Here is a 12,500-nt window from a genome sequence, read left to right as displayed (position 1 = left end):
TATTTATCATTATAAATCTAGCACGCCCTCGAAGAATAACTGTTAATTCACAGTAACCACCTTTGTACTTTTCATCCGTAAAGTTGCGAATTGAAAACCCTTTCAATTCAATTGAATTAAAACACAAAATAACTTACACCAGTGCTTGGTACGCAGTTGTCAACTTGTTCTGCGGTGCCTGGCAAAGGATGAAACTCTTTCTCCTCCACCAAAGTCCAAGTTTTTCTCTTTTTTTGTTGGTGTTTCTGAGCTTGACCGAGAAGCCAGTTTGTTAGCCTGGTGGACTCTTCAACAAAATGATGATGTTGTTGTCGTCACGGATGTGACAGGCATGCACACTTATACTTCACGCCTTATTTAGGACTTGAAACCATTTATACAAGGAAGTTCATGTCTTATTTGAGATGTGGCCAAAATAAGAACAGCCGAAAATTCTGTTCCAAGATAAGATGCATCTTATGTGAGTCGCAAACGCTTGTTTTGTACCATTTACATGAGCGGTTCGCGTCCTTATTTAAGACCAAGGTTGCTGCCTAACAGTCACCTGGGGCACCTTATTTGCGAGCATGGGCGACCAAATTTCTGAACAAGTAGCCCGAACGGGCGCCAAACTTATCACAAGGAGATTCATCCCCACATTCCTGTAAATTTGATCCCAGCTGGAGATTAAACGTTGAAAATAAGCGATATGGTTGGAGGGAACAGCAGCTAAGCAAATTCGTCAAATAAACAACTCTTCTACTTGTAAAGTTACGTGTTCAATATGCAACACGATCTCTTCCTCAAATGAAGGATTATCCTTCATTGTCAGTTTGCCTTAAATGAAGTATTATCCTCCATTTTGATCACTCTGTCCCAGGACTTGTGGTATGAAAAAGAAAAGAAAAAAATAAAAGCAGCCCGTAGACAGGATTTGAACCCGGAGCACCCACGGTGAAGGAACTGTTTTTATCCACTTAACTATTTACCAAAACAAATTATATATATACACAAAATCATTGCTGAATAATGGTTAAGTCTGAAGCTTGATTTTAAAATGGTTAGCTTTCTTTTAAAGTTTGGTAACCAACATTTTTCAATGTGTGAGCTTGCTTTCTAGCGGGTGTTGTGTTAATACACATTTACAGCGACACTTTTGGAAGAAAAAGTTATTGACATAAATGAAAAATGATGTCCTCGCAGTTAGTGATGTGGTAGTCTAGTGGTTAACTGAAGGGATTATTAATCACACGTTCCCAGGTTCGAGTCCTATGAGTCCAGACATTAGGGTTTGGCTTTAAAAAAAAATATGTTCATTTCCCATGATCCCTATCAAGCTTTCAGTGCCCAAAATGAACGATAGTACTTCACTTGGACGAAATTGACAATTGGGAATAATCCTTCAATTGATGGAGGGACTTGGTTGTCACCATGTTCGTCCCATCAGCTCACAAGAGACTTACTAGTAAAACGTGCAATGTTATTTGCAATGTAGACTTTCGAAAAGTCCTTCGTCTAGATACGCACCGACCAAAGGACTTTTCATACTTGAATGGCGCCAATTTAGCGACCCAAAAACGGGTCGCTGAGCTAGGCCAATCAGAGTAGTCCTCGTGGACCCCAGGGGATAGAGTTGTCAATCAAAATTTGCCACACGCTGTGAAGCCTGATTTTCAGACATGCTACTAAGGCCACCGGATATTCCAAATTACGCGACCATCAGAGGAAAATAATTGAAGAATATCTGTCTTGCATAGATCTGTTTGTGTCTTCTCCAACCGGAGCTGGGAAAAGTCTGACCTTTGAACTAGTCCCGTACGCTTTTGGTCGTTTACTTGAAGCGGGTGGCAATGCTATCGTCTTCGTAATTCTTCCACTGATTTCACTCACGAAAGATTTGGTCTCTAGCCGGTCGCTATTTTGGAGACAACACATTTCAAAATCTTAAGTATAAACGGGTGTCTGGAAGTCCCGAGGCGATTCTCAACGACTATCAACACATTTTTCGTCGAATGGAACAAAAAATGTTAAAATGCATGTGTATTCATCGACGAGAGTTATTACATCGCTAAGTGGTAAGCTTAAGTTTCTCTAAGATGTAACTTTTAATCCCGGTCTAGTACGTCTCCTACACCTGAAGTGTACCTGATATTTCATGAGTGAAATCAATTGACTTTCTTGACAATTCGAAGCTTTCCCTTACTTGCTAATCTTTCGAATATATTAGTCTTTCGTCTCTATCAGCACAAATCACGGCACAAGTGTTGGTCCAGAAAATACCACTGGAGATCTCCTTTCCAAGCGGCGACTCGAGATTGAAAAAAAGCTTTCGTTTTACTTCATCTTTGTTTCTGATACCTTTAGCACAAAGTTAACAAATTTCCTCTTTCGATTTCGTAGAAACAAACATGTTCGACTGTTTTCGTCGGATTGCGCCATCAAGTTCAGGGCTTGCGAATGACGTCATCCCCTTTTTGGCGCGAGACGCAAATGAAAACTTTGCAAGCGAGACAAGTCGACCTCTCGCGACTTCGTTGCTCGCTCATTCACTTCGCGTACGAAAAATCACGATTCGCTCGCCGAAACATTTTCTTCTGAGGTTATCGTGAGGTCGACTTGAGGCAAGTCTATTTGCAATGTGGTAACCTTGAATTAAATGCTGAAAGAAAATAATACGGTACTTGTTTTGGCTATGTCTGTAACGTGCTGCACATGCAAATCTCCTTTTTCCTGTGTTGATTGCTGAAGGCTTACTTGGTTTTTTGCCCAGTGACAGCAATGGAGTTCTCGCAAAACGTAGGCAATACTTTTGCTTCTTGTGCCGTCATTTGGAACTCGAGTAAGGTAGGATTACAAAGTCATTCCAGTGAGACAAGCACTTCCATGATGCGATGATGTAGATCTCCCATTGATCGCTAAAGGTTCTTCCCTAACGCCAAATACCTGGTTTTTATAAGACGTGCGAGCGAAAAAATAACAAACAAACAAACCGCAAGGCAGTAAATAATTTTCTGAATTACACTTTTACTTTTTCTATTCCAACATAAAATGTTGATCAGTGACGGACAGGATTTTGACTATTATCGCCCTTGATCTTTAAGATAAACAGAGTTAAACAGCAATATTTCTTGTTTACAAACAATGACATAACTTTTCTTTTGATATTCAAATTTGCCAACCATGGAAGAAAAGAAGTGATTGTTTCAGCAGCCAATGAGGTTCTGTTAGGCTGATTAGTAACAATGGGTGACATCACAAGGGTTAATTAATTAACTCTGGGCTCTTGCAGAAATGACTCAGGCTACTAACTTTCAATGTTGGAAGCCCGATGGGCTCCTAGAAACTTTTCTTAGGCAGCAGCCTTTAAGATGCGTCTTATTTTCTCCTGTATAAATGGCCCTATTGTTATCGGATGAAGATGGTATGCCAGCAAAAATGTTTCTTTTCCTTCAGAAAGGTAGCCTGCAAATGCAGATGAATTTCTGCCCATTGTTTCCTGAGCTGCTAAACAATTTCTGTGATGTAATAGTCTTAGCTAATCAGAGTTAGGCTCACAAATCTCCAAAACCAACGCGCGGGGAACACGCAAAGTACTGTACTTGTGTGTTGTCTGTGTAAACATGGGTGAAAACAGTGGCTGACAGTAGTGGTGTTCACACTGCAGACTTTTTTAATTAGATAAACTCAACTTGTTGACAGTTTACCTTGGGAAACTGATTTTTGTCACTGTGATCGATTTTTTCCCCCAAGTAATGTACCTTGGGGAAATTTTATCATCTGGAGCTTGGATATGTCAGCTTGACAGGACGCGGCGAGGAAAGAGCTGAGCAAACTGCCTGGCAAGGCGTTTTGCTGCTAAGCCATTTCTTCATGTGTGCGAGGAAATTGTGGTGAGAAATTCGCCTTGCAAGGCAGTGAGGGTAAAATCAAACAAGTTTGATATTTTTGGCCTTGAGAGGTAAATTCCTTACTGTGTGGGAGTGTTGTGAGAATCAAGCTGACCTTGGTCAATCAAACATCCAATAAAAATGCATGGCATACTCGCTTGACTTCAGTGTTTCAACATGTTGTTGGAGGAAGAAATTCCAACGCTACTGAAGTCACATGAGACTGCCGTGTGTTTTGTCATTAATTGCAATTTGTGGACCAACAATAAATTCCAGAAAACCCTTTAGAATGCCTCTGAGCTGCTGAAAGCAGTCTATTTACGGAAATCAGTGCGAGATCACCAAGAGCCCAAATCAATTCATTGGTATACCACAAGCTATAAATTAAGTTTGCTTAAATCCTTCCACAGTAAGGTGAATAACATTTGTGATCTCTTAGTTGCATATTTACTTGTGTGATTTTCGAAACTTCTTTGTTGGAACTCTTAATCTTGTATCATGCAACTGTGGTAGAAATATTTTTTTCAGGGCTAAAAACATTCCTGAAAACATTCCCAAATTCAACAATGAGCAAGTTGTTTGTGTATGTGGCTTTTTTGAAAGCAACGTCCACAGCAGAGTCTTGAAAAAATTTGCCAGGAAGAGTACATTCAATGAATAGTAATAATATAATTATCATTTTTTTAAAATTCTCAAGGACCTAAGCCTGGTTCCCACTTGTGCGATAAGCACAAGCACAAGCATAAGAAAAATCATTGGAATGGGCGTAAAATAAGCTTAAGCATAAGAAAGGGGATTTTTTTTTTTGTGCTTGTGCATACCTTGCGCTTGTGCTTATTTCACCAGTGGGAACAAGTGTTAGTTAAGTATAAGCACAGGACGATTCGTACACCATCTTGAATCTTAGTAGATCTTCTCAGATGTTACTATGTTTGTGTATTGCTTGATTTTCCTTCGTTGTTTCAATTGTGATAATGTTGTGCTTATCGCGCAAGTGGGAACTGGGCTTTAGCAAACAAGTACTTCTGCTAGCAACGAAGATCAATGTTAAATGCCCTTTATTATTGAAGTTTGTTTTATCTTTAAAATTAAATGGCGGTGGTGATGCAAGCCACATGAGGAGACCTGATGATTTTTAATCAGTTCAAGAGAGACAATATTCAAATGAAACCATGTTGTCTCGCAGTGATGAGCGCAAATTTCTATTGCGTCGAGAAGCCTGAAAATTTTTCAGGACTTCAACGGGATTGAGACAATATTGTTTAATTCATTTCAAAGATAATTTTTTTTCTGCCGGCCAACTTTTCTATTGTTCTTTTGTAGCTTTTTGTTGCTTATTTTCTTTCCACTCAAAGCATCTAGATAGACAGAGTCTTTAAAGGCCACATGATCTTGCTAGTAACAACAATTATTATTACACAGATTGCGTGGAGATCACCCCATTTTCTCTTCTTTCATGCAAAATTGGCCCAAAAAAAAAACAAAAGTCGTTGCATCACAGAAATCGTTTAGCAGCTTGTGTCTGCAGGCACTATTTTTAGGGGGAGAGAAACGTCGGTTGGAAATATGTCTGTGTTTGCAGGCTATCAGAAAGAGCATGTTTGTAAACTGTTTTGGAACAGCAGTTAATAAGTTGGTGGCTATGCAAAAACGAACTTTGACTTCAGAGTTGAGTATGAGAATGATGTAACATTTTGGTAAAACGAACTAGCTGGTATACTGTGTGATGATGTGACATGATACTAACCGCATACATCTGTATTATGTTAACCAAGGAAGGGCAAATAAATGTTGCCTCAATTAAGTGATAAAAGAGCTTACTAGGTACATGCCAGTGTAAAATTTATTTTAACTGTGAGGGTAGTGACAGTGGTGCGATAATTTTGTTTCTTAATTTTTTTTTTGTCTTGTAGCTTCGCCCTATAATCGAAATAAGGGAAGTATCTACCTTGTGTTTGAGTTCTGTGAACATGACCTAGCTGGCCTGCTTAGTAACCATCAGATCAAGTTCCAGTTGTCAGAGATGAAGAAGCTGATTCAGATGTTGTTGAATGCACTTTACTTCATTCACAGCAACAAGATCCTGCATCGTGACATGAAGGCTGCAAATGTTCTTATCACAAAGAATGGTGTCCTCAAATTGGCTGATTTTGGGCTGGCTCGTGCCATTCACATGAACAAAGAGCAATTGCAACGCTATACTAACAGAGTTGTCACACTATGGTATAGGCCACCAGAACTCCTGCTTGGGGAGAGAAACTATGGTCCTCCGATTGATCTATGGGGTGCTGGCTGCATCATGGCAGAGCTGTGGACACGAACTCCCATAATGCAGGGAAATTCAGAGCAACATCAGTTAACTCTAATTAGTCATCTCTGTGGCTCAATAACCTCTGAGGTGTGGCCAGGAGTGGAAAGCTTGGATTTGTTTAACAAGATGGTGCTTCCTTCAAATCAGAAAAGGCGTGTAAAGGAGAGGTTACGCAGCTACGTCAACGACAACCTTGCACTAGACTTGATTGACCAAATGTTGACAATTGATCCAAGCTACAGAATTGATGCAGACACAGCTTTAAATCATGACTTTTTTTGGAGCGACCCACTGCCAAGTGATCTGACACGGACCTTAAGTTCTGTCAACAAATCGATGTTTGAGTTTTTGGCACCACCACATGGGCGAAGAGGTCAGGTGCAAACAGCCTCAACAGCTGGGACACAGACACGTCCTGGTGCTGCAAATCAGTCCAGTGTTGTCCAGAGTGGGACATTTGACCGAGTCTTTTAAGTTGAAATACGTTAATCAACAGCCATGGCTGTTTCTGTATAGTCATATGGAAAATCACAGTACCATTTGTATTTATTGTAAAGATACAATGTATTAATTTTGGGAAGCTTAAACGAAAACAAAAGAAAAAAAACAAAAAAAATAGTAAAATGAAAGGAAAGACAAACAAAAAATCAAACAAAATGAAAGTGTTACATAAAAATTTAAAAATTAAGTATAAGGAAGACAAAAAAGTCGTAAATATGAAGGTCACATGCTTTTAAAGCTCAAAATAATTGATTTGTATTTTTTGATGAGCGTTGCATAAATTAACAATGCCTTGCTTCGTTATTGCTGTTGGGCTTGACAAGGCCTAGTGCAGGTTTTGTAGTTAGAAAAGTAGTCATAGTATGTTGACAAATTCTTGTCGATACTTAGGTGATGTTTGATCTTGTTGAAGAAGAGTTGATGATAGACCTGTACTTCAAATATATGAAGTAATATTTAAGTTTTATAGAGGGCATCAATGCATAAATGGTTGCCTCTGAAGGCAATGCTTTGTAGTAGCTCAGCAGGTGCTGTTACAGATTTTGTTGGGCAACGTGATCTGGAGGTTTATTTTTCTAACTTTTTTTAACTGTCCATCTGCTGTAGAAATTTAAAGGAGAGAATGAGCTAAAAGGTTGGCTTTGTTTGCTGCCTTATAATCTTTCCTGTGCCAAACTTGCAATTTTTACAATGTCAGATTTGACATAGTCCGCCTGTGAGATGACTGACTGAGTAAAGTGCTCCCAAAATAGTATAATTTGGAGCCTGTTGAGACAGCGCTCGAGTGTTTTTTTTTTGTAAATGAACAATTTCCTTTGTACAAAGATGTCCTAACAATGTGTTGACAGAGTTTGGAATGGTAGGTAGCAAAGCAATAATTTATGCATCTAGTACAAACACTTGGTTGTACCAGTGGTTGAGAATAAAGGTTGATTGAATTTTAAAAAAATGGCCAGTGTATTCTTTCAACTCGACCTATGTGCCAGTAATTCAAAAGGTGGATATTAGGGAGCTTATGCTTGTGATGTTTTTGAGCCACGGATAGACAACGGAAGCAGGTTGTTTTCCCTGTTAACTTGTCTTCACACATCACATTCATAGTGCCTAGAAGCTTTCTCTGTTAGAGACACTATTGTCCTGGCATCCAGAAAATTCAATTCTGCTTGACGCTTGTGTCTCAAAAGTGTCGCGTGCTTAAACTCCCTATTGTCTACTCTTCCTACAACTGGACTTTCGTGGTGTTAGTGTCCACTGGGTTTCATTTGGGAGTTTAAAGGGACGGAAGTCTTTCTCTTGTAAAAAGTTTGAATTTGAGTTCTGAATTTAAGAACAAACCTGAAAATACTGTTCTGTGAGACCAATCATGCTTCCTGTAAGTGAGTGGAAAATGCCTCTGTGAAATTTTGCAGAAATAAAGTACAATTGAGGCAAAATAGTCCTAATGTACACATAAGACAGTTTTGGACACCTTTCAAGATGCATTGGAGCACGAGTCACACGTGAGTTCACCTTGAGTCAGGGTGAACTTTTCCACATTATGCAATTTCTCTCTTTTCATTCCAGTTTAATCATGTCAAGCAGCAAGAATTGAAAGTCCTTGAGGCTTTATTTCCTTTCCAGTTCCCAGTAACAATTTGTTGTGACTACATCTGAAAACTAAAGGTCCGTTATTTACAGTATGGTACAACAGAGATATATCCAGGTTTTTAAATTAAATATTTTAGGGGTCCTCTGGACCCCTTCTTGAAAAAATTGGGGGTCCAGCTAATAAATATTTGATGAGGCCCTGACCCTTCCGCAGGCTGAGAAACATGCAAATTCTTACTACAGATTCTGTTTAATACTCTTCTAACAATTTACAAGGACTTATCTTTTTACAACTAGGTCATTTTCTCTAGCATTAATACATTTATAACTATTAGTTACATCACATTTTAACAAATGTGCCTCTCAGCTGAAGTCCTCCACTTAATTATAGCCTTATTGGAATCAAATGCTTGTAGTCAACCCAATTTATGTTGATTCTTAACAACTGGTCCACTGTCTTCCCAGAAAGTCTAGCCCTGGACTTAACCTTGTTCTGTTTTGATAACTAAATCCCCTCTCATAGTCTGCAGTGGACACGGGAACTAAGATGGCAATTTGAGCAAGTTTAGAACAAATTACAGCCCATAAATCTCATTGAAAGGCCTTAACAAGGGGTTCTAATAAGTAAACATAATCTCTAGTCATCCAGTTTTGTAAAATTAATGTTAAAGAATTAAATCTTATACTGGAAATAGTGTATTGAAAAAGAATGTTTCGGCCATAAACTCTGGCCTTCATCAGGTAATGCTGGAGGTCACGTTACAGGCGACTTGGAAAGCGCCTCAGCACCTGGTCCCATGTGTTAGACAAACTGAAACAGAGCCCCCCTTTGCAGTTGAGAGAAGGCTGCTCCACCCTTTCCCATATGGCCTCTTTTATGCCCCGTTGGACCCAGTCCTCTTCTAGATTGAGTATCACCAACCGCAAAGGGGGGCTCTGTTTCAGTTTGTCCAACACATGGGACCAGATGCTGAGGCGCTTTCCTAGTCACCTGTCACGTGATCTGACCAGTTCATATGACCTCCAGCATTAGCTGATGAAGGCCATGGTTTATGGCCGAAACATTCTATGTTTCAATACACTATTTCCAGTAAAAGATTAAATTCTTTAACAAGGGGTTCTAATAGTTAGTATTCCAGTTTACACCCATTGGGATCAACTAATGGCTTAACACCCCCCTTTTCTTTACCATAGTGGTCAATCAAAACACCTAACTTTGCTTCCCTTCCTGTACGACTAAGCGACACTGATGATCTGTAGTTTAAAACTGAAAATGCTGAAATAACACTGGACTGTGAGGCAGGAAACCTCTTCCTCACGTTTTCGGTTAATATTTGGGTAATAAATTCCACCGTTGCAGACTGAAATGATGAATGTAGCTGACCTGAGTCAGAAATTTCAACCCCTTGAAATGTAGGAAACCCACCTTCCCCTTACTTCAAACAAGAATAAAACTTTGACAAACTTGTGTGTGCCATCAGTTTCTGCAAATCCCCCCCAAAGCTTGTATGCTAGTTAATAATCTACTTTGGGCATTTTCACAAAACATAAATTTGCATATTGTGTGACGCTGTTTTTTCCTGGCGTTTGTAATTTGCGTAAACATTCTGGTTTTTTTCTGCATCCAGTTGGACCCTTCGTTCAACATTCACTGCGTCCAACAGAAAAACGAGTGCATCCCAGGACGCAATGACGCACTCTGGATACATCTCTAGTACAAAAAAATTGTGTTACCGGTACTTCTGACTGGGCTTCAGCTTTTGCAAAAGACTAGAAAGGAATTTAGCCACATACCTATAGCATCTCACACTGTCTCTTTCTGCCTCCAGCAGTAAAGTAAAACTGTCTGGGACCAAAAAATATGGAGTATTTTTATTTTTGTCAAGGGAAAGAACCCCATGGGTAAGTTGGTCAAGAAGTTTGCTTGCCCAGTGGGTTAGGTGGAATTTTAGCTTTTTAAATTAAAGGCCTTTTCCAACTTTTAGAATACATTTCCATACTAAATCTCAATCTAATTTTATTAATAATCCACAAAGGTTATTACCCATCATTGTGGATGTTAAAAAAAAGTAAAATTTTATTTAAAATAAATAGTCATCCTCTGATGGTTTCCTTGAAAAGTGACCTCGAATAGTTCTCTTGAAAGCTTCAATGTCCCTAGATTCAGTGACGTCATTGGGTAGATTGTTCCAATCCTTTATCGTTGTTGGTATAAAACTGTATTTACAGGTGTTCGATTGACTGCTAAGATGAATAAATTTCTTTAAATGGTATTGTTATTCGCTGTGTCTTCATTAAGTAGGCCACCCAGGCCATTTACCGCTTTGTTCATCATTGCCAGTCTTTATTCCAACCTCCTTTGGCTAAGCTGTAACCAACCTAGATTCTTGAGTAACCATGTGACTGTTCCAGGCGTACGCTCATAGCATTGTGTCGCAACCTTGCTGCTCTGCTTTGCATACCTTCTATACTGACTACTTGTTTACTTGTGTGTGAATCCCTTGCGCAGCTTGCATACTATAGATGTGGCCTAAGAAGAGACAAGTAAGCCCACTCTTTGACTACTTGAGCAGAGTGGGTAAGATTTCTTCTTACAAACCTAAGAGGTCAGTTGGCCTTGCCAATAATATTAGATACATTGTTAAAGTAATCAAGCAGATGAAGTACTGTCTCATGGAAACATTTTATTTCCTTTTAAGGAATAAAAATTATTATACAAAGTAATAATCAACTTTCAAAGATCTGATTTGAATAAATTTCATTAGTGTCCCCAATTAGTGCTCTTGTGCTAAATCCATCGACACTCAAATAAAGTTGTTATTATTGTTGTTATTATTAGGTATTATTACCCTTAACCAACAATGCATAGTGGGCCCCAAAATGAAACCTATGTATCATTGTTTCACTGTACCTTGTGGATGTTTTAAAACAAAATAATTTTTAAATGTAATGGAGAGCCATAGTGAGATGCAATGGGGAGTATGGAATCCAGTTTGATACAGAAGAAACTCATGTTGCGGCTTACACAATGCCTTCAGTTTTGTCTTTCCGTTCCTGTCCTCCAAATACAACTTGATAGAATCATAAGCTTGTTTTTAGTATACTTCTGAGACGACTGGTAGAGCAGCAATAATTATGACACGTCACCATAAAAACAAACTAAACACTCCATTATATCGTCATCACTGCAATGTTCCACATCATCATGGGATTGAGATGCTCCATTGTTAGTAGTATGAACTGCTGATTGACATTGGGTTCTATCTTTTCTTTTCTGTCTTGCACCTGAATTACAAACATTGAACTATTTAACTTTTCTTCTCCTCAGCCCATAAATATACCACAGAGCAGGCAACTAGACCAATTAAAGAGGCTTTAAACAATAATGTTGGTCACTGGTGGTGGACTTTTCATATTCTTGCCTGGTGGTATTGTTATTGTCTCTTTAGAGGTAGATATGTACACTAAGCAATGCAAGTATGGTGGTATCAAGACAGTCATCAAAAGGGAAAACATCTTGGGATTCTTTACTATAAGGTTGGTTAGCAGATAGCACCTTTTCCTTAACTTTCACCTTTTGACTTTTCAAACACAGCTGTCTACTGCAAAACCTTCTGACAACAATACAATGAAATTACACCAAATGTGACCCCTCACGCGAAAACGTTCCTTACGGTAAGTCGTTTTTCACGGGTAGTCGTTCAAAGCTCTACGTAAGCCGTGAGAACGACCTGACATGTCGTTTACACGACTCAACTTCCCGTGCAAAAATAAAAGTCGGTCGTTCAAACTCTCGGGGTATCCGTTTAAAAGTACTCGCCACCCGTGAGCACGGCTCGTATATCCGTGCAAAAAATCGGCAGTAAGTTGTACCAACGATAATTTTGAGCCGTTCGAATAACTCGAGCTTTCGTGTATCCATGCAAAACATCGACAGAAGTACGAACGAAAATCTTGAGCCGTTCGAATAACTCGAGCTTTCCTATATCCATGCAAAAAATCGGCAGAAGTACAAACGAAAATCTTCAGCCCTTCGAATAACTCGAGCTTTCGTATATCCATGCTGAACATCGGCAGAAGTACGCAGGAAAATCTTGAGCCGATCGAATAACTCGTCCTTTTCGGAGCGGGTGAGCTTTCTAAACTCCTGAGAGTGTTAATATTACGGTTGCCGAGGCCCTAATGACACGGTGCTTTTTTCAGAATCTTTCTGCCTTTGCTGTCAACATTTCGAT

General features: G+C 39.2%; 2 protein-coding genes across 6 annotated transcripts in view; one reads left to right on the top strand and one right to left on the bottom strand.

Moving 5' to 3' along the window:
- The window catches only part of LOC137993474 (cyclin-dependent kinase 9-like), an 8,198-nt gene extending 1,345 nt beyond the window's left edge, over window positions 1-6,853 (top strand). For all 3 annotated transcript variants that reach the window (XM_068839352.1, XM_068839353.1, XM_068839351.1), the window contains one exon: window positions 5,780-6,853. In XM_068839352.1, the coding sequence (XP_068695453.1) occupies window positions 5,780-6,651 (872 nt within the window). In that variant the 3' untranslated portion in view covers window positions 6,652-6,853. The remainder of the gene's footprint in view (window positions 1-5,779) is intronic.
- Window positions 6,854-10,134: 3,281 nt separating this feature from the next.
- LOC137993473 (tRNA wybutosine-synthesizing protein 3 homolog) overlaps window positions 10,135-12,500 on the bottom strand; it is a 27,994-nt gene continuing 25,628 nt past the window's right edge. Inside the window, exons 8-9 of one of the 3 annotated variants that reach the window (XM_068839348.1) lie at window positions 11,177-11,550; window positions 10,135-10,795 (exon numbers count right to left, since the gene is read on the bottom strand). In XM_068839348.1, the coding sequence (XP_068695449.1) occupies window positions 11,399-11,550 (152 nt within the window). In that variant the 3' untranslated portion in view covers window positions 10,135-10,795; window positions 11,177-11,398. Of the gene's footprint in view, window positions 10,796-11,176; window positions 11,551-12,500 lie in introns of those variants that run through there. The other 2 variants (XM_068839349.1, XM_068839350.1) reach the window with 2 other exon arrangements.

This window comes from Montipora foliosa, chromosome 2 (genome assembly GCF_036669935.1).
Source record: "Montipora foliosa isolate CH-2021 chromosome 2, ASM3666993v2, whole genome shotgun sequence".
Lineage (NCBI taxonomy): Eukaryota > Metazoa > Cnidaria > Anthozoa > Scleractinia > Acroporidae > Montipora > Montipora foliosa.
Note: the sequence above shows the minus strand (reverse complement) of the source record. Positions and strands in the feature narration are given on the sequence as shown.